We start from the raw sequence: 22292 nt of genomic DNA, 5'->3' as shown, positions 1-22292 counted from the left end.
TATCCAAGTTAGTTAGCATATAGTGCAATAATAATTTCGGGAGTAGAATCCAGTGATTCATCCCCTACATAGAACACCCAGTGCTAATCCCAACAAGTGTCCTCCTTAATGACCCTTGCCCATTTAGCCTGTCCCCCTACCCCCAACCTCTCCAGCAACCCTCAGTGTGTTCTCTGTATTTAAGAGTCTGGTATGTTTTGTCCCCCTCCCTGTGTTTATATTTTTTGCTTCCCTTCTCTTAAGTTTATCTGTTTTGTATCTTAAATTCCACGTAAGAGTGAAGTCATGTGATACTTGTCTTTCTCTGAGTAATTTTGCTTAGCATAATACCCTCTAGTTCCATCTACGTTGTTGCAAATGGCAAGATTTCATTCTTTTTGATTGCCAAGCAATATTCCATTGTATATATGTACCACATCTTCTTTTTCCATTCCTCTGTCCATTATTCCATTTGGGCTCTTTCCATACTTTGTTGTTGATAGTGCTGCTATAAACATTGTGGTGCATGTACCCCTTCGAAACAGCACACCTGTATCCTTTGGATAAATACCTAGTAGTGCAATTGCTGGGTCATAGTGTAGTTATATTTTTAATTTTTTGAGGAACCTCCACACGGTTTTCCAGAGTGGCCACACCAGTTTGCATTCCCACCAGCAGTGTAAAAGGATTCCCCTTTCTTCTGCAACCTCATCAACATCTGTCATTGCTTGAGTTGTTAATGTTAGCTATTCTGACAGGTATAAGGTGGTATCTCATTATGGTTTTGATTTGTATTTCCCTGATGATGAGTGATGTGGAGCATTTTTTCATGTGTCTGTTAGCCATCTGGATGTCTTCTTTGGAAAAGTGTCTATTCATGTCTTTTGCCCATTTCTTCACTGGATTATTTGTTTTTGGGTGTCGAGTTTGATAAGTTCTTTATAGATTTTGTATACTAACCCTTTATCTGATATGTGATTTGCAAATATCTTCTCCCATTCTGTCGGTTACCTTTAGTTTTGCTGATTGTTTCCTTCACTGTACAGAAGCTTACCTTGATGAGGTCCCAGTAGTTCATTTTTTGTTTCCCTTGCCTCTGGAGACATGTCAAGTAAGAACTTGCTGCGGCCGAGGTCAAAGAGTCTTTTGCCTGCTTTCTCCTCTAGGATTTTGATGGCTTCCTGTCTCATGTTTAGGTCTTTCATCCATTGTGAGTTTATTTTTATGTATGATGCAAGAAAGTGGTCTAGTTTCATTCTTCTGCATGTCACTGTCCAGTTTTCCCAGCTGGAAACTGTCTTTTTTGCATTGGTTATTCTTTCCTGCTTTGTCAAAGAGTAGTTGGGCATAAGTTTTTGGGTCCATTTCTGGGCTCTCTGTTCTGTTCCATTGATCTATGTGTCTGTTTTTGTGTACCATGCTGTCTTGATGATTACAGCTTTGTGATACATCTTGAAGTCCTGAACTGTGATGCCTCTAGCTTTGGTTTTCTTTTTCAGGATTGCTTTGGCTATTTGGGATCTTTTCTGGTTCCATACAAATTGTAGGATTCTTTGTTCTAACTCTGTGAAGAATGCTGGCATTATTTTGATAGGGATTGCATTGAATATGTAGATTGCTTTGGGTAGTATTGATGTTTTAACAATATTTGTTCTTCCTATCCATGAACATGGAATATTTTTCTGTTTTTTGGTGTCTTCTTCAATTTCTTTCATAAGGTTTCTGTAGATAGGGCCAATTAAAAAAATTTTTTAATGTTTATTTTTGAGAGAGAGAGAGCACAAGTGTGGAAAGAACAGAGAGAGAGGGAGACACAGAATCAGAAGTAGACTCCAGGTTCTGAGCTCTCACCACAGAGCCCGATGCGGGGCTCAAACCTATAAACCGTGAGATCATGACCTGAGTAGAAGTCGGATGCTTAATTGGCTGAGCCACCCAAGCACCCCATGGGCTACTTTTTAAAAAAAGAATGAGGAGAATTAGTACCAAGATGTGAGTAGAGACCTCATTTCCACATCTCTCTTCTAGAGAAATGTACCTCTCAGTTTGATTGGTTTACTGATACTTTTTGGAGGCTCATTATATGATATGACATCATGCTCTATTAAGCATGCTGTGATAGGGGACAAAACATATCTCTGAATTTCAGAGCTTAAAATGTTTTGGAGCAAGTAAAATATACATGAAAAAAATTAGAAGCAACCTTTGAGTAGGTAAGATTTAGAGAAGTGATGAGGAAGATGTGCTATTAGGGGTTCCTTTTGTGTTATCTATAAAATGAGAGCATTGGACTAAATGATCTAAGGGCCCCTCTTAGCACTGTTGTTGTATGATTCTGTGATTCTCCAAATTAAGAAACATGCATAGAGGGAAAAGTAGGTTTCATAAGCTTAGTGAGGAATATGAGAATATTTCCAGGAAAGCCCAGATCCCTTTCTTTACGTTTTTAGTATCCCTTACAAGGGCTTTGACCACCATCTTACTTGATTTCAAACATCTTGAAGGGGATATAGAACATACTTTTCCCCCTCAAATGTAGTTTAAAGTACAATAAAAATGAAAAGTTGGAAAGAATCACCCCAAATTATGTTGACACAATTATCAAGTATACTTGGATATGTGGTAAGACTTTGCTTTCCCCCAAATTATCCCTTAGTAAAGGAGTTGCCTTCATTTTCGTCCTTATGGAAGTTCTAATGTTAAGAGGTGCCTTCTCAATTACTTTGAACAACAAAACTATTAATTTGTGATAATATATTGGCCTGACCTCTGTCAATGCTATTTTTGATGCCAATAGAGATTTCTTGACAAAATCAGTAGAAAAATAAATTTAACACAGATTTAGTGTTGGATGTCTTAAGCCTTTTCAAGACTATTTTGGAAAACAGTAGTAGGCTGTGAGCAGAGGAATGATGTATTCTAACTAAATTTGAAAAAGATCCCTCTCGCTGTTGAGTTGTGAATAGTCTGTAGGGGGCAGGAGTAGAGGTAAGGATACCTTTCTGTATTTCTGGTAAGAAATGCTGGTGGTGCTAGTGAAATGTTGAGAAGTGGTCAGATTGTGACTGTATTTTGAAGATAGAGCCAATATAATTTTTTTCTGATTTGGGTGTAGGATATGAGGAAATTAATCAAATATTAATTAAATATTTTAAAATCAAGCATATCCCACACTCCTATTCCACACACTTTGACCTAGCAATTCTTCTTTTAAAAAATTAGTCTAAGAAAATAATTACATGTGCAAAGAAGTTTGTTTAATTTTTTTTTTTTAACGTTTATTTATTTTTGAGACAGAGAGAGACAGAGCATGAACGGGGGAGGGTCAGAGAGAGGGAGACACAGAATCTGAAACAGGCTCCAGGCTCTGAGCTGTCAGCACAGAGCCCAGTGCGGGGCTTGAACTCACGGACCGCGAGATCATGACCTGAACCGAAGTCGGCCGCCCAACCGACTGAGCCACCCAGGTGCCCCAAGAAGTTTGTTTATACAAGAATATTATCACAGATAACTATAGAGAACTGGCCAAATAATTGTTGGTAGCTCTGTAAGCAGAAAGAGTTCGGGGCCCCCAGAAAAAAAACATAACGTTTGTGACATAAGAGAGGTCATTTTAAGCCCCTAGCCATCTTCCCCACCCCTCACCCCCAAGGTCTGTGCCCTACTTGCCCAAGCACACTTTCCTGGACTTTCTTGGAGAACTTTCTCAGAACTTTCTTGAAGGTTAGAATTACAAAGAAATACAAAAACCTCAGTAGTTAAAGATTTTAAAGGAACAAATGGAATGCAAAAACTAACAGTCTCTACTAGGCCAGGAAATAGCCTAACCATTTCAGAGACAATAAATCAGTAGTAAAAACTTACAGTGCTGTTTCTTAAGTAAGCAAAGTCCTGCGTTTTTTTCCTGAGATAAGGAGCCCAAAACCCCATCTAGTTTATACAGGCTCTCAGAGCATATCCAAAGCCCCTCCTCTGACAATTCCCTCTGCTTCATTATGTTAAAATCTCCATCCTAGGAGGAGTATGAGGTTCATTAAATGTAACATAGGATGCATGTATAGAACTGTTTTCTAAGTACCTGTATGCAGTCTTATTCCTGCCTTTACATTTGATGACAGAACTTCCTTTTCTGAATATTCATCCTATCCCTAAATAAAAGGAACTCTCTGGGGCGCCTGGGTGGCTCACTCCGTTAAACGTCCAACAATTGGTTTCGGTCATGATCTCACAGTTCATGGGTTTGAGCCCCACATTGGACTCTCCACTGACAGTGTGGAGTCAGCTTGGGATTCTCTCTCTCCCTCTCCCTGCTCTTGTGCAGGCACACTGTCTCTCTCTCAGAATAAATAAATAAACTTAAAAAAAAATAAAAACAAAAAAAAGGAACCCACTCACCCCTGCTCAGGGATTCACTACTTTGGAAGTTATGCTCCCTGATCTCTTTATTTGCTGCAAATAGTTTCCTTTGTGTGATAACTCTGTACCTGGTCTCTACCCGTAACTTACCAGAGAGCAAACCCACATTGGTTTAGTTCTAGATCCTTTCAGTAAAGTTATTAGGCAGCCATTAAAGTGACTTACAAGTATGTTTCTGGACATGGAAACATGTTAACATATTTCTGGGTTTTGTCTTGTTAGGTATTTTACTGAGAATTTGGGGTATTTTAATGGGAAGTTTTACTTCCCATTGGTTGCTGCTATAGTAACTTGGAGCTCTGTCATGTTACCTTTTGGTTGGTGAATATTTTGTATCTGATATGTGCTTAGAGAAGATTTCAGAGAGGTAGTTATCTTGTTTTTATACAATTGAATTTTAAATTGTTGCACAAGTTATTTTTGAAAGAAGTTGACTCATTTGTTACATATTGAATTCTGACATGTATCAGAGGTTAAGTTAAATGTAATTTAAAATGCATGTAGTACAGGGGCACCTGGGTGGCTCAGTTGGTTGAGCGTCCGACTTCAGCTCAGGTCACGATCTTGCGGTCCGTGAGTTCGAGCCCCACGTCAGGCTTCCGATTCTGTGTCTCCCTCTCTCTCTGCCCCTCCCCCGTTCATGCTCTGTCTCTCTCTGTCTCAAAAATAAATAAATGTTAAAAAAAAAAAAAATTAAAATGCATGTAGTACTAAATTTTACCAAAAAGCTTTGCCATTTTAGAGTGATTTCTTAGCGATTACTGCTCTTCTCTCATTAAACATGCATTACACACCTACCACCGTACAAACAAATGGAATGTGCTAGAGGAATCATTCCTGTATAATTATCTAAAGTGAAACCAACCGTTATTAGAGTTAATTGCATCCCTAAGAGCACTTCTCTTTGCTTCACTAAGTAAGTTTTGTTTGCTTTGTTCAGATTTAAATGAATTTTTATTTCATCTCAGTGTTCATAAAATGGAAAACATGAAACAATTTTCCTAATATCATTTCTTTGCTCTTCTCAGTAAAACCCATTATTTATTTAATGTATTCCTATTACCACTGAATTTATCACCAGTAAACAATTCTTGATCAGAAACATTAACTAGAAGATTTAGAATAAAAAATTCTCCTGTTTTTGGTGTTCGATCTTTCTTTGGTGTTCATCTTTCTTCCCCATCCCCCATTTTTCTTCTCAAATTTCTCTTAAAATTTTTTTTGTTTTAAAATTTTTAATGTTATTTATTTTTGAGAGAGAGACACAGAGTGTGAACTATGGAGGGGCAGAAAGAAAGGGAGACAGAATCTGAAGCAGGCTCCAGGCTCCGAGCTGTCAGCACACAGCCCAGTGTGGGGCTTGAACTCATAAACTGCAAGTTCATGACTTTAGCTAAAATCAGAGGCTTAACTGACTGAGCCACCCAGGCACTCCAGTTTTTTGTTGTTGTTGTTGTTGTTGTTTGTTTTTGTTTTAAAGATTATTGTACAGTAAAATAGATTTTTTCTTTTGATGCATAGTTCTGTGAATTTTAATACATATATTTATTCATGTAACAACTACAGCAGTCAGGAGACAGAATAGTTCTGTCATCTCAGAAAACTCTATATCCCTTTAAAGTTAACAGTTTTCTGGCATCCAGTGATCTATAGTTTTGCCTTTTGAGACTATTTTATAAATAGGAATATTTTTTGAGATTGGCTTCTTTCATTCAGCATGCATAATACCTTTGGGATTCACCCAAGTTGTGTGTATCAAGAGTTTGTTCCTTTTTGTTGCTGAGTAGTATCCCAGCAATGGATGTACCATGGTTTATCTAGATTTACACATTGAAGGACATTGGGTTAGTTTTCAGTTTTTGGTGATTGTGAACAGGGCTACTATAGACATTCACATGCAGGTTTTATGTGAACATAGATTTCACTTCTGTAGGATAAATCTCAGTAGTACAATTATTGGGTTGTAGGGTAAGTATGTTTACATTATTGGAATTTACAGAACACCTTTTCAGATGTATCATTGTGTATTCCCAGAAATGTATGAGTTCAGTTGCTCCTCATCTTTATTAGCACTCGATATTGCCAAGTGTTTTTTTTTTTTTATTTTAGCCAGTCTATTAAGTGTATAGTGTTTTTTTTTTAAAAAACCACAATATTATTGAGATATAATCCACATAACCAAAAAATTCTCCACAGTCTAGGTTTAGAACATTTTCATCACCCCAAAAAGAAACTACATAGTAGTCACTTTCATCTTCCCTCTCCCCTCAGCCCCAGGCAACTACTAATTTTTCTGTCTACAGATTTGCCTGTTTTGGACATGTCATATAAATGGAATCATATATGATCTTTTATGAGCTGCTTTAATCAATTAGAATAATGTTTTCAAGCTTTGTCTCCATTGAATTCTATATCAGTACTTCACCCCTTTTATGGCTGGATAATACTCCATTGTATGGATATACCATATTTTGTTTATCCATTTATCAGTTGGTAGACATTGGGGTTGCTACTTTTTAGCTATGAATAATGATGCTGTGAAAATCTGTGTACAAGTTTTTCTGTGAATACATTTTTAGTTCTCTTGGGCGGAATTGCTGGATCATATGCTAGCTAGTTCCACATTTGCCCTTTTGAGGACCTGCCAAACTTTTCTAAAGTGGCTACACCATTTTACAGTCCCACCCACCAGCAGTATATGAGTATTCCAATTTTTCCACATTTTCATCAACACTTGTGATCTGTTTTTGATTGTAGCCATCTAATGGGTATTAAATGCTATCCCATTGTGGTTTTGATTTGCATTTTCCTAAAGAGATGATATTGAACATCTTCTCAAGTGCACATTGACCATTTATATATCTTCTTTGGAGAAATGTCTATACAGATTTTTTGCCCACTTTTTATTGGGTTATCTTTTTCAAAAAAAAATTTAATTTTAAATTTACATCCAAGTTAGCATATAGTGCAATAATGATTTCAGGAGTAGATTCCAGTGATTCATCCCCTATGTATAATACCCAGTGCTCATCCCAGCAAGTTTCTTCCTTAATGCCCCTTACCTATTTTAGCCCATCCCCCCTTTACACAGCCCCTCCAGCAACCCTCAGTTTATTCTCTATATTTAAGAGTCTCTAATGTTTTGTCTCCCTCCGTGTTTTTACATTATTTTTGCTTCCCTTCCCTTATGTTCATCTGTTTTGTATCTTAAATTACACACGAATGAAGTCATATGATATTTGTCTTTTTCTGACTGACTTATTTTGCTTAGCATAATACCCTCTAGTTCTACCCACGTTGTTGCAAATAGCAAGATTTCATTCTTTTTGATTGCCGAGTAATACTCCATTGTGTGTGTGTCTGTGTGTGCACATCTTCTTTATTCATTCATCTGTCGATGGACATTTGGACTCTTCCCCTCCTTTGGCTCTTGTCGATAGCACTGCTATAAACATTGGGGTGCATGTTTCAAAAGAGCACACCTGTATCCCTTGGATATGTACCTAGTAGTGTAATTGCTGGGTCATAGGGTAGGCCTATTTTTAATTTTTTGAGGAACCTCCACACTGTTTTCCAGAGCGGCTGCACCAGTTTGCATTCCCATCAGCAGTGCAAAAGAGATCGTCTTTCTCCGCATCCTCGCCAACATCTGTTGTTGCCTGAGTTGTTAATTTTAGCCATTCTGACTGGTGTGAGGTGGTATTCATTGTGGTTTTAGTTTGTATTTCCTTGATGATGAGTTCTGTTATTTATCTTTATTGTTGAATTGTAACAGTTCTTTATATATTCTGGATAGAAGTCCTTTATTAGATACGTGATTTGTATATATTTTCTCTCATTTTTTGATTTGTCTTTCACCTTCAGAATGGTGTTCTTTGAAGCACAAATGTTTTTAGTTGTGATGAAGTCTATTTTATCTGTTTTTAATATGTCTCTCATACTTTTGGTCTTGTATCTAAGAAACTATGGCCACAAAGATTTACACCTGTTTTCTTCTCAGTTTTATAGTTTTAGCTCTTACATTTAGGTCTCCAGTTCATTTTGAGTAAATATTTGTGAACAGGTGTTCAACTTCATTCTTTCACATGTGGATGTCCGGTTTTCCCAGCACCATTTGTTGAAAAGGTTGCTCTTTCCTCACATCAAAGGATGCTCAACATCATGCATCGTCAGAGAATTGCAAATCAAAACTATAATGAGATATTACCTCACACCTGTCAGAATGGCTAAAATTAAAAAAATAACACAAGAAAAAATAAGTGTTGATGAGCATGTGGACAAAAAGGAACACTTGTGCACTATTGGTGGGAATGCAAACTGGTATAGCCACTCTAGAAAACAGTATGCAGTTTCCTCAAAAAGTTAAACATAGAACTACCCTACAACCTAGTAATTGCACTACTGGGTATCTAACCCCAAACTACAAAAACACTAATTCAAAGGAATACATTCACCCCATGTTTATAGCAGCATTATTTCCTCTAGCCAAGATATGGAGGCAGCACAGTGTTCATAGATAAATGAATGGATAAAGAAGCAGGAGATACACACACATATGCACACATACACGTATACACACACACACACACACACACACATATATATATATACACACATACACCGCACACATACACATACAATGGAAAATTATTCAGCCATAAAAAATAATGAAATCTTGACATTTGCATCAATGTGGATGGAGCTAGAAAGTATAATGCTAAGTGAAATAGTCAGAGAAAGACAAATACTGTATGATTTCACCCATATGTGGAATTTAAGAAACAAACAAACAAAGGAAAAAACAGAGAAACCAAGAAACGGGTTCTTTTTAAAAAATTTTTTAATGTTTTTTATTTTTTCTTAGAGAGAGTGGGGAAGGGGCAGAGAGAGAGGGAGACACAGAATTCGAAGCAGGCTCCAGGCTCCGAGCTGTCAGCACAGAGCCTGACGCGGGGCTCGAACTCATGAACTGTGAGATCATGACCTGAGCCGAAGTCGGACACTTTACCGACTGAAACACCCAGGCGCCCCAAGAAACAGATTCTTAACTGTAAGAGAACAAACTGATGGTTACCGGAGGGGCTGTGGGTAGGGGATAAGGTGAAATAGATGAAGGGGATTAAAGAGTGTACTTATCATGATGAGCACTGAGTAACGTGTAGAAGTGTTGGATCACTATATTGCACTCCTAATGCTCATATAACACCTTTTGTTAACTGTACTAGAATAAAAATAAAAAATGTAATTAAATAAAAAGAAAGAAAAGAAAACTCAATTGACCATAAATGTAAAGGTGTATTACTGGATTTGTGATTCTGTTCCATTCATCTGTATGCTTGTTTTTATGCCAGCACTACATTGTCTTCATTATTGTAGTTTTGTAGTTTTGAGGTTGGGAATTGTGCATATTCTAGCATTATTCTTTTTCAAGATGGTTTTGGCTAGGGTGAGAGTGTATAAATCTGAGTAGGATTAAGTAACTCCCTGCTTAAAAATCTTTAAATCAGTCACATCTGATTGCATCTATCATAAAATTTCATATCCCTAAACTGATCCACCAGATTTAATCTGACCCCTACCCATCTTTCCAGTTTCATCATTGACCTGTTTTTCTTGCTCACTGCTTTACCTAGCTCCTTAAAAGCTTTAAAATGCCTTTCCATTGCAAGGCTTTTGTATATCCATTTGCTTTTGCTTAGAATGCTCTTGTTTTCACTTTACCTAATTCCTACTCACTGTTCAGATCTCTACCTAAATATCATTTTTAAAATGTTGTTTTTCTTTTTCATTCCATTTTCTGTGTTACTTTCTTTTCTCTCCATTGTTTTCTTCCTACCTGCCCCCTTTTAAACTGAATATTGGTATAACATCTTAAGTGTGTCTTCTATATCATGGATTCTGTTTTTTGCATAGATATTTCAATGCTATGTTGCCACCAATGTTCCTTTTTTTTTTTTTTTTTTTCTTTATTTTAAAGTAGGCTCCATGCTGTGCATGGAGCCCAATGCAGGGCTTGAACTCACGACCTTGAGATCAAGAGCTAAGCTGAGATCAAGAGTCAGATACTTAACCTACTGAGCCACCTAGGCACCCCACTACCAGTGTCCTTAATTAATGCTTTTTTTCTTTTTTTTTTTTTTTTGCAGTCTTTTCGTATTAAGCTGATCTTTTAATCTCAACCTGTTCTCACTTTGTGGTTCTTTGTTGCAGCTTTATAATGAAGTACTGTGCCTGGTACAGTAATATATGTTCAAATATGTGACTAAAGGAATGAATACATGAGTAAACAAAAACCAGATCTTGGTGTAACCTACTGAGACTATCAAAATATTTTTCTACGGAAGTATTCCTTTAAAACCCAAAAAACATAAAGCCCGGCTATGTTGAGGTATAACTTATGTACCCTAAGACTTATCCATTGTAAGAGTGTAATTCAATGATTTTTAGTAGATTTTATAAGGTTGTGCAAGTCTCACAACAGTCCAGTCTTAGAACATTTCCATTACTGCAAAAAGTCCCCTTATGCCTATTTGTCATTAAATTCCTGCTTCCACCTCCTGCTTTCTGTCTCTATAAATTTGCCTTTTATGGACATTTCATATAAATGTATGCTGATGTAGTTGCTCAGATACACACACACACACACACACACACACACACACGCGCGCGCGCACGTAAAATTATTTGCATTTTTAAGCATGGCTTTCTAGGGGTTGCCTTCCTGTCAGCACAGTTCATTGGACAGTGGTTGTGCTCTGATATCTTAAGCCAGTGCGACTTTTCGTCTGCCAGTGGATCTGCATATGGGTAGAGGAGCACATTCAAAGTTGAGGCCATTTTCAAATCTGCACTGGTGTTTAAGGACTCACAATTCCTTTTGTGTCTCCTCTGCCTCCATGCACCTGTGAGCTGGCGTTGAGTTTGCCAATCATGATTACAAACTGAGACTACTGGAGCTGTTCATCCTCCTTGCTCACCTGCCACCTGGAACATCACTTACACTGACAGCACAGCTGACAGTGTGTGTTATTCACCACTCCAAAATGAGTGACTCCCTTTGATCCTGGGAGCAAAGCCATAGTCTTCATAGTTTCCCTGCCTTGCCCTGCTCTGCAGAACCTCTGTCCTGCTAAGTGAGTGGATGGTGGGGTGGGAATAGTCTTAGGCAAGAATGTCATAGACTTTCATTGTTCTTCCTCAACATTTAGCAGTTTTTCAAACATAGATGCTGCTTAGGTTGTTGTATTCCTTTGTTGATTTCCAGAGGACTGATGGGGTTTCTGTCAGCTTCATCTTGCTTAGTTTTGGGGGAGAATTGCCTACCTTCTCACTAGTCCCTAGCTAGACGTCCTGCCTCTCAGGAGGTATTCTTTTTTTAGCATAGCTAGTCCTTTCCCCAGGTGTACTTACTATTAGGAGACATATAAGGAAGGGAGAATTTTTAAGGAATTAGCTCATGTTATTGAAGTGCTGGCATTTCTAAAATCCACAGAGCAGTCTGGCCGGTAAGACTTGATGTTAGCTTTGAGTCCAAATTCTGCAGGGCAGCAAGCTGGAAATTCAGGTACAGTTTCTGTGTTACTGTCTTGAAGAGAATACCTTTTTCTTCAGAAAACCTGTCTCTTCTAAGGATTTCAGTTGTTGGATGAGGCCCACTCATATTATGAAGGGTAATCTGCTTTAATCAGAGTCTGTTGATTTCATCGTTAATCATATCTAACAAAAACCTTCACAGCAACATCTAGACCAAACTAGTATTTGGTGTTTGACCAAACACTGGGCACCATAATGGCTTAGTTGACATATAAAATTAACCATCACATTTGCCCTCTGAAGATTCAGGGCACATTTTTTTAGTCTAGGTGTAGTCTGATTGCTGTCTGCTTTGCTCCAGCTAAACTAGTATTTCCATACTATGTGTATTTTACATATACATAGTATATATATTTTACATAGTATATATGTTTTACATACATGCCCTTGCTTCTACACATCCACACCTTGGTCATAGTGTATCTTCAGCTTAGAATACTCTGTGTATCTAAACCTTCTCTGTTCTTCTGAAGGCTAGATCACAAACACACACGTAATTGTCTTTTCACAGTACACACCAGTTCTCCTGAACTACTTTTTGCCTAAATATGCTGTGTTCTGTCATGCCATTGTGCTTTTGCACACAAGTTCCTACTGCTTAGAGTACTCTCCCTCTTATTTTCTATAAGGCTTTTATAGATTCCTCTGGTGGACTTATGTGCTCCTTTTCATTATACTCTTGTTGTTTATATCTACTAAGGTACTGATTGCATTTTGTTGTCATTGTTTACATATCTTTTTGTCCATGAGACTTTGTTTCCTGAGAGCAAGGGTCAGTGCACTGCTGTCGTTTTCAAAGCTTATCCTCAGCCACACCCAAGTATCTGGCCTGTAGTATCTAAATAAATAATTTGTGGAATGAATAAACTAAATCTATGTTAAAGATTTGGAAGTTGTATATTTCTTCTGTAATTTCTCTTTAGGGTAGAATGTGGAGATAATGACTTCTTGGGGATGAAGCAAATCTGAATACTAGAGATGAGCCTTGGGTTAGACCTCAAACATACTTGGTCATATTAAATATTTGCATAACCCACTGATAGAAATAGTTTTATTTATTTTTCCATTCTGTGGAAGGTACAAAGCTTCAGAATTGTCACATTAAGAAATGCTGTTTCTGATTAGAAATGATTTATTTTTGCTTGCACTTGTGTATACTTGTGTTCTAAGAATATCACAGTATGTAAGACAGCTTTAGCTTCTTTCTAGCCAGAATGTAATGGTGATCACCGATGACTAATTTGTGAACAGTTTTAATGTGATGATAAAATAGCTTTTTCCTTTTCTCACTAGATGTTGATCATCTTTCTGAAGTAGAATCTCCATGGCCTGAACATTTTCTGAAAATTATTTTGAGCAGAATATCTATTTAATAACAAGATAACTACATCAAGATGGTTGGAAAACTGAAGCAGAACTTACTATTGGCATGTCTGGTTATTAGTTCTGTGACTGTGTTTTACTTGGGCCAACACGCCATGGAATGTCATCACCGAATAGAAGAACGTAGCCAGCCCCTCAAATTGGAGAGCACAAAGACCACTGTGAGAACTGGCCTGGACATCAAAGTGAATAAAACCTTTGCCTATCACAAAGATATGCCTTTGATATTTATTGGAGGTGTGCCTCGGAGTGGAACCACACTCATGAGGGCCATGCTAGATGCACACCCTGATATTCGCTGTGGAGAGGAAACCAGAGTCATTCCCCGAATCCTGGCCTTGAAGCAGATGTGGTCACGGTCAAGTAAAGAGAAAATACGCTTGGATGAGGCTGGTGTTACTGATGAAGTGCTGGATTCTGCCATGCAAGCCTTCTTACTAGAAATTATTGTTAAGCATGGGGAACCAGCCCCTTATTTATGTAATAAAGATCCTTTTGCCCTGAAATCCTTAACTTACCTTGCTAGGTTATTCCCTAATGCCAAATTTCTCCTCATGGTCCGAGATGGCCGGGCATCAGTACATTCAATGATTTCTCGGAAAGTTACTATAGCTGGGTTTGACCTGAATAGCTATAGAGACTGTTTGACCAAGTGGAATCGTGCCATAGAGACCATGTATAATCAATGTATGGAAGTTGGCTATAAAAAATGCATGTTAGTTCACTATGAACAACTTGTCTTACATCCTGAACGGTGGATGAGAACGCTCTTAAAGTTCCTTCATATTCCATGGAACTACTCAGTATTACATCATGAAGAGATGATTGGGAAAGCTGGGGGAGTATCTCTGTCAAAGTGAGTAGAAGTTGTTTTTTGGTTTTTTTGGCCCTGTGTTCAGGTAGTAAAGGTGTGTGTGTGTGTGTGTGTGTGTGTGTGTGTGTGTGTGTGTGTGTCTGTCTGTCTGTGTGTCTGTGTGTGTCTGTGTGTGTGTGTAAACTACAGAACGTGTTTCTGGAACAGATATAACTTCATCAGTGAGTTTTTTAAAAGATTTTTTTAATGTTTATTTATTCTTGAGAGAGTGAGAGAGAGAGAGAGAGAGAGAGAGAGAGCGTGAGTGGGGGAGGGGCAGAGAGAGAGAGAAGAAGACACAGGATCTGAAGCAGGCTCCAGGCTCTGAGCTGTCATCACAGAGCCTGACATGGGGCTCAGACCCACAAACTCCGAGATCATGACCTGAGCTTAAGTGGGACACCTAACCTACTGAGCCACCCAGGTGTCCCTTTCAATGAGTTGTTTTAAAAATTCATTATAGGCCCTTTCATTTATTTAATTCATTTGTATTTTTATGAATTGTGGTTCTTATATATTTGATAGAAGCCAGCCCAATTTATAGCAGTGAAAGGTATTTTTCTTTAATGTCCATCATTCAATTTTAGCGACTCCTGATTTCTAATTTCTAGGTAGTTTTATTAATAACAATAGTCGACTTTTGTGTGGATTAAGGTTAATATGAGGAGAAGCATCTAATGTTGGTGAGCAAGTGGTGAATTCTAAGCATTTTGGAATTTTTAGTGATAGAGAGATATAAAGACTAAAATGATCTAACCCAGTCCCTTCATTTTACAGGTAGGAAGACTTAGTCAGAAAGTAAAAATGATTTACTCAAATTGAGATGGGAAGGCCAGGATTAGAATCTCTGCTTTGGTCTCAATGGGGTAGTGCCATTTTCCATGGTGTTTTATAACACATAGTGCTTCTTTTGTCATCTGATGGATCTTGATTTTTTTAAAGGGTAGAGAACTCCAAAATTTGGAAGCTCAATCCATAATCCATACAGGAAGTTCCTTAGATTCAAATACTTCTAGAACTATTGCATTTTTCTTTCTTTCTTATGAAATAGTGACTGGGGTGCCCTGACTTGATCCGACAACCTGATTTGATGACTTATATACCTAGAATATGGATATAAAAATGGAAACTACTGTTAAATTCACATAGCATATTTTTATGAGGAAGAAGTTGGGTGTAACTAAGTTTTATTTTATTTCTTATCTTTTTCCATTCATAAAAGTAATATGTACCTGCTGTCAAAAAAACCCAAAAAAACAAAAAACAGTGTACTTCCCTTCTGTACCCTGCTTTTTCCTACCAGGGAATATCTTCTTGATTTCTTTTTTCAATGTATAGAACTTGTGCAGTGAGTATTGATTCCTGATGTAGATAATTTGAAAGGAGCAGCTGCATTTCTGCACCTAACTTACAGGTGTGGTGATAAATTATTAGGTATTATCACTCTACTGGCTCTGGGTTCTGTTTATTGATTCAAAGAGAATTATAGCCATAGCTAATGTCATCACAGTTTATTGTTCTTTTCATATAATAGACCATAACTAATTTCTAATCACTTGTATTCATAGGTTAGCATTTCACTTTGTGTGCTTGTATGTTGGCCCAGAGAGTCTGTTGCTGGCTCCTTCTAGTAACATAAAATAACACCAAACCCCTGCACCCATGCCATCCCTAGTCTCTCCAAGGAGGGATTAAGGAGATATGCTCAAGGTAAATTTTGGTGGAAATCAGGACAAGATCATTTTACATATATAATTACTATGTTTAAGGCAAACATGAATACCAAGGAAATTCATAGAAATTACAAACAAATGGATTTTAGAAGGGGAAGAGACCTTACTTAACATTTAGCATACAGAATGGAGGCCCAGTGAGGTTCTGTGCTTTTTCAAGAATCATACGTGGCAGAACCATGACTAGAATTTCCAATGCTTATTCCAAATTTCTTGCTATTATATGAGTTTTTTAAATTAAGGAATACTTACATATCAAATGCACAGATATTCAGTGTACAATTTGATGAATATTTGTATCTGTGTACACTTGTATAATCACCATCTGTATAAAAATACAGAAAATTCCCAGTACCCACTAGGCTCCTTCATGCTCCTTCTCAGTTAACATCCTCCTCAACCCAAAAGTAACCACTGTTTCATCCTCTGTCACCAGAGGTGCTATGACATTGTATATGAAGTTCAGAAATAGCCTTGCTTGTTTTCGAACTTCCTATAAATGCAAGCATGCCTATTTATTATTTTTTGCCTGGTTTCTTTCATTTAACATAAGATATACCCATACCATTGTATGGGTTGATTTTTTTTTTTCATTGCTATGTAATATTCCAATGTATAGATATAACACAATTTATCCATTGTTCCTTTGGTGAACATTTGGTGTTTCCAGTTTGGGGCTATTATGGATAAAGTTGCTAACACCATTCCTGTACATTACTATTGGTGGACATAAGCATTGATTTTTCTTGGGTAAAGAAAAATGAGTAAAGTCACTGGATCATAAAATATCTCTGTATCTCTATATTTATATGTCTTTAACAGATGCTTAATTGTTTTTCACAGTGTCTGCACCAGCAATGTATGGCTATAGTATACACTTATGTATTATAGTTGCTTTGCATCTTTGCTAACAATTGTATTCTCAGTCCTTTTAATTTTAGCAGGGCTACAAGTATTTTTTAAACTTAAAAGCAAAACAAAATAACAACATTTGAATTCCTTTTTGAAACAAATCTTCCCAGAGTTCCAATGTAAAACAGATAAAAACAGAGCTGTTTTGTTTGAGGCAGGTCCAATCTAGGCTGTACTGCTTTTAAGGCTGAGTCTCTGTTCTCAAAAAGAGCTAATTGGGAGATGAGGCAGAAACATACAGAATTATTCCATTAATAAGTACCAAGTTGTAAATATCTCATATTACTTGAGAGTTGTGACCATAAGGAATTCATAGCCCAGAGTCAGTCATCCTGTGTGCTTTGCTTTCCTATAAACGTTTTTATTCTGGGGAAATTGTTTAAAGTCAGTATTTTAATATTTATTTTTGTATTATTTAGTACTAAAATATGGAAAATATTTATGCAGTTTTGAAGGCTTGAAGATATCACCAGATGGTTCAGGATCATATGCAGAGATTGTTGAAGACAGTGATAAGGAAAGCCTTCACAGTTCTACCTGCCTTATTTTGTTAACTATGAAAGTTAAGCTTTCCTTTGCTTTGCTTAGGAATTTCCAGTTGTTTTCAGTTAGAGTGGTACCTCTTGCCTGCCTGGTCATTTCCAGTTACAGTAGGGGCATAGGGTAATCATCTGCTAGTATATTTAAGAGTTCCTCTATGAAAGAATTTGGTGGAAGAAAGCATTCTTTCATTCTGGGATGGTGAAGGGAGTCTTCATTAGAGACTGCTGAATATAGGATGGGCTTTTTTTTTTCCTTTCTTTTTTTTTTTTTAACTGAAAATAAAAGCCAAGTAATGAGTCAGGAAGGGATGAAAACAGATTCTTTGACTGGCTGATAAGTTTAGTTCTGCATTAAGGTACAACCATAGAATTTTAGGTATACTATTTATTGTGTTTTTAGATAGTCATTTCAAGTTCAGTAGTAGAACTAGTTTCTCCAGTGATTGATGTTGTTAACTTTGATGTTTTGAACACTGTGTTCTATTTTAATAAATTATTCACCCATACTCTTCAATTTCATATTAAATTGAGCTATCATCTTGAATATGATGGCTCCAAAATATGATAGAGAATTCACTGATTGCTTTTATTTCTTCCAAACTAATAGAGGATAGAAAAAAAAAAAATGAGACATTTCTAAATGTCTTTTTGCCTTTCAAGAAATGTTTGTACAGCAAAATAGAAGGGTATACATTTTAAGGGAAATACCTTATGCAAATTCTAATAGAATTTTCCAAGAGATTGAATATGGAGTAGGATTTTGCTGATTAGTGAATGGTATCTACTGCTGATGCCTGCTTCTCCAATATTTTGAGTAGGAAATGGAAATAAAGTTTGAGGCTATTTACATTAACTTCTCATGAATTGTGGAATTTTTGTGGAATTTCAGTAATTTCCATCTGGGAACATTCAGGAAGTTACTAGAGTATACAGCATTGTTCCTGCTTTTAAACTCATTATACCATAAAATTGCCTGGAACAAATAAAAATCATCAATAACAATAACAAAACAATGCACCATCGTATACTTAAAGGTGACCAAAATAAAACAGTATCCTAGGATCAGTAAACAAGTTTATTAGGTCCAAAGAGCAAAGTCAGAAAACAAAACAAAACAAAATATAATGGTAACCCTTAAACCAGAACCAAAGAATCACAGCTATAATTCAGAGACAAGTTATCTGCTTTTAGGGCAGAAAAAAAGATATGTAACTATTAAGCACAAATAGGTTAGAAGGAAAAAAAAGCAGCGGTAAGTAGAAGAGAACAAATAGGAATACAATAATTGACAGTCTCTGAAGCTTCTAGTATGTGAAGCAGAGAGAAAACTAGAAGTCAGATCCAGAACAAAGTATTAAATAACAAAAATTCAACGGAGTAAATCTTAAAGATTTAGTTAGCGTTATTGATCAGTTCATGAATCAGGCAGAATCCCATCTAGCAAGTAGAGGGGAATTCCAAAGGGCTACAGAAAAGGAAAGGTTTTTAAAGGTAGAAAGCAAGTGGAAAAAAGGAAATTATTAGCAAAGAATCCATTGTTATAGACAAGGTTGCCCTCCTAAGGGGAATGGAAGGGGGGTCTATCATTAAATTTATAAGTTCTGACCAGGAAATTCCCATTTTGACTGGTTAAAGGTTACATTTCAGGGGGTGTGAAACTGCAGTTAGATTAGGTATTAATTCTGGTTTTGTTTTGTTTTGTTTTGTTTTTAGTTATAAGAACCAGTTTAATTTGTTCTTTGCCTCTCTGTTGTCATCGACCTTAATTAGGTTGATTTGATATTGAACAAAAGGACCTCTACCAAACTTAACATACATAGTCTTATCACAGTTGGATGTAAGCACACAAAGATGGGCTTGGTGCCTGTCAGCTTAATGTGCTAGGTCATCATGAATTAGGGCCATCTTCAATGACTCTTGTAAGGAAGTATAAACATCCATTACACCTCCAGCAGCAATGACCCCCTCTGTAACCCTTGCATTTTGCTGGCCATAACTTAGTCTTATGGCCACATATAAAAGGCTAGGGAATGTGTCTTTATTCTAAGTGACCATGTGCCCAACCAAGAGTTGGTGTTTCTTTTACCAAGGGGGATAGACTGGATATTGGATATTGCAGCTGAATCTTGAGTGCCCTCGGGCCTCTGCCTCCACACCGCTTGGCAGGTCGGGGTGGGGGGGGGGGGGAGTGGGGAGGGAAGAGAGGTATTAAGTCTTGGTTTACTGACCTTGGAGCCTTCCTCAATCCAGTGACACCATTTTGGGCTTGTGGTTTTCTTTTTAAAACAATCAAATAAATAGGTGAGAGCAATGAAGACTGTTTTTGGAAATGGAGATACTCCTAAGTAGAATAGTTATTAAATTTAGAATATTAAATTTCTTCTTAGTGTTCAAAATTGAATTTAGTTTAGAAATTAAAATTTTTTATAATATAGGATCAACAGGGAAGGATAACAAAATGTCCACCTGAGAATTTTCTGAAATTGAAGGATGGGAAGAATATTATGAGCAAGTTAAGAGAAAGACAGGCTATGTTCATGCAAATGATGATCACTTCTATAGCATGTAAAATTAATAGCATGCATATTAGGATTATAACTCTAGTAGCTCAGATTAAAATATCCCAGAATAATTTTGTAAATATTATTTTTTTAATTACTTTGGATTACTTATCCTTTGTGAAGGCAGTAAACCTAGCTTTATAAATCTGGTTGTGAATTGAATGTTAGCTAACAGCAGTATTTTTGTAGTTGTGGAAATCGCTGTTCTTCTATTACAAATGGAAGAGATAAGTAGCTGAGAAGGGTAACTGCATAAACAATGAATGCAGATGACAGCAAAACAGGTTGCAAAAGAAAAAGAGCAGAGGAAAAATTGTATTTCAGAAAATTTTAGTGAAGAATGTGAAGAAACAGAGCAAGAACGTTAATAAAGCACAGTGCATACTTTTCTTGAAGACTATGACATTTGATGGCACAAAGCAGAAATTGGGTATTAGATCATTTATTAATTTAGATTAAGTGTCTTTTCAAAAAATAGAGATCTAAAATAACCATGGTTTTAAACAAAATAGTGGCTGTTACATAAAAGAAGGCAGACCAAGGCTGGTTTGGAAGCTCTGTAGTCATCTGGCATTTAGGCTGCTTCCAGCTTTTGGCTCTTTCAGCCCTGTGGTTCAAGTTGGAGTTCCAATCATATCATCTGTGTCCTTAAGTAGCAGAACAGGGGATAGACTGGGCAAATAAGAAGGTGAATTTAATATTTTTTAAGGGCATTTCCCATGAATTTCCTTCGTTCCCTTACATTCCAGGTAGCCCCTCTCCTTGCATTCTACTGGCCATAACTGAGTCTTATGGCCACATATAAAAGGCTAGGGAATGTAGTCTTTATTCTAAGTGACCATGTGCCCAACCAAGAGCTGGTGTTTCTTTTACCAAGGGGAATAGACTGGATATTGGGATAGGCAGATAACAGTCTCTGCAATTCACTGAGTACCTACTACGTGCCAGATACAGTGTTAAGGTCTCTGTCTTAAAGGTACACATGATCGAATAGCAGATACAGATTCATAACAGTACAATGTTAAGTATTATGGGAAACTAAGAAGAGGTAATGTGTGGTGTTCAGGAAGGCCTTCCTGGAGATTGTGGTATCAAACCGAGAAATAAAGTCGTGTTTCTTGACCTTGGCACTATTCACATTTTGGGTCAGATAATTCTTTGTTGTGGGGGTTGTCCTGTACGTTGTGGGGGTTGTCCTGTACATTGTGGGATGGAGCAGCATCCCTAGTCTCTACTCAATAGATGCCAGTAGCAAAACCCCTCCCCACTTTGTGACAATCAGAAATGTTTCCAGACATTGCCAAATGCCCCCTGTGGAGGCAAAAACGCTCCCCGTCTCCCCTCCTGTTGAGAATCATTGACCTAAAGGATAAGTAGCTCAACAAATAAAGGAAAGAGCATTCAGTTTTAACGTGCAGGATAAGGTGCTCCTTGGGTGAGCCATGGCTAGAGCGCTGTAGTTGTTCCTTGACTATCTAGTGTCTTTCTCTTCCTTAGCCAAATGAGCCATCAAGAGATATTACTCCTAGAAGCAGCCTGTGTCTAATTCTAGCCCTACAGTGTCCAAAAAGAAGAGATGGGTTGGAAGGCTTCTTGTGACATGACTCCTGGCCCAACCTAGGGGCCTAGGGGCAGGCACAAAAAGACTTAGGGAACAACTGGTCCCTGTTACACCGGACCTATGGACCCTGCCCTTCCACCATACAGTGAAAGTCACATACACACAATCTCACCGGGGCCCAGAATGTTTAATAGCCTAATATAATGTAACCTAATATAATTTTTAAAATATAGTAAAATAAAACAAGGCAGTAGTCACTTGGAAGTTACAATATGGACAAATTCTCAAAGAAACATCTAGGGTCGCCTGAGTGGCTCAGTCAGTTGAGCATCTGACTTTGTCTCAGGTCATGATCTCACAGTTCATAGGTTTGAGCCCCACATTGGGCTCGGTGCTGACAGCTCAGAGCCTGGAGCCTACTTAAAATTCTGTGTCTCCTTCTCTCTCTGTCCCTCAAAAATAAATAAATATTACAACAGTTAAAAAAAAAAAAAAAGATGAGAAACATCTCAAACTGTGGTATTTATGAGGACTATAGGCAGTTTGGTGTTGCTAGAAAGTTCATTTTCAGGTAGGACGTAGTGGGAAACAAGGCTTGAGAGAGTTGGTAAGGATCAGGCTGTGGAGGGCCTTATATTTTATGCTAAAGATCTTGAATTTTATCCTGTAGACCAGTTGCTTGCAAACTTCTCTTATTAGTGGGACACTCATTTAAAATCTCATGAGGAACCTTGGTTTCTAAAGTACCTAGAAGCGGAG

The 22292-nt window shown here is 37.3% G+C and overlaps 1 protein-coding gene across 3 annotated transcripts in view; it reads left to right on the top strand.

The window, feature by feature from the left end:
- The window catches only part of TPST1 (tyrosylprotein sulfotransferase 1), a 159839-nt gene that overhangs the window by 23723 nt on the left and 113824 nt on the right, over positions 1-22292 (top strand). For all 3 annotated transcript variants that reach the window (XM_042922362.1, XM_042922365.1, XM_042922364.1), the window contains exon 2: positions 13282-14227. In XM_042922362.1, the coding sequence (XP_042778296.1) occupies positions 13383-14227 (845 nt within the window). In that variant the 5' untranslated portion in view covers positions 13282-13382. The remainder of the gene's footprint in view (positions 1-13281; positions 14228-22292) is intronic.

Source organism: Panthera leo, chromosome E3 (assembly GCF_018350215.1).
Source record: "Panthera leo isolate Ple1 chromosome E3, P.leo_Ple1_pat1.1, whole genome shotgun sequence".
Taxonomy (NCBI): domain Eukaryota; kingdom Metazoa; phylum Chordata; class Mammalia; order Carnivora; family Felidae; genus Panthera; species Panthera leo.
This window is presented reverse-complemented; position numbering and strand designations above follow the sequence as displayed.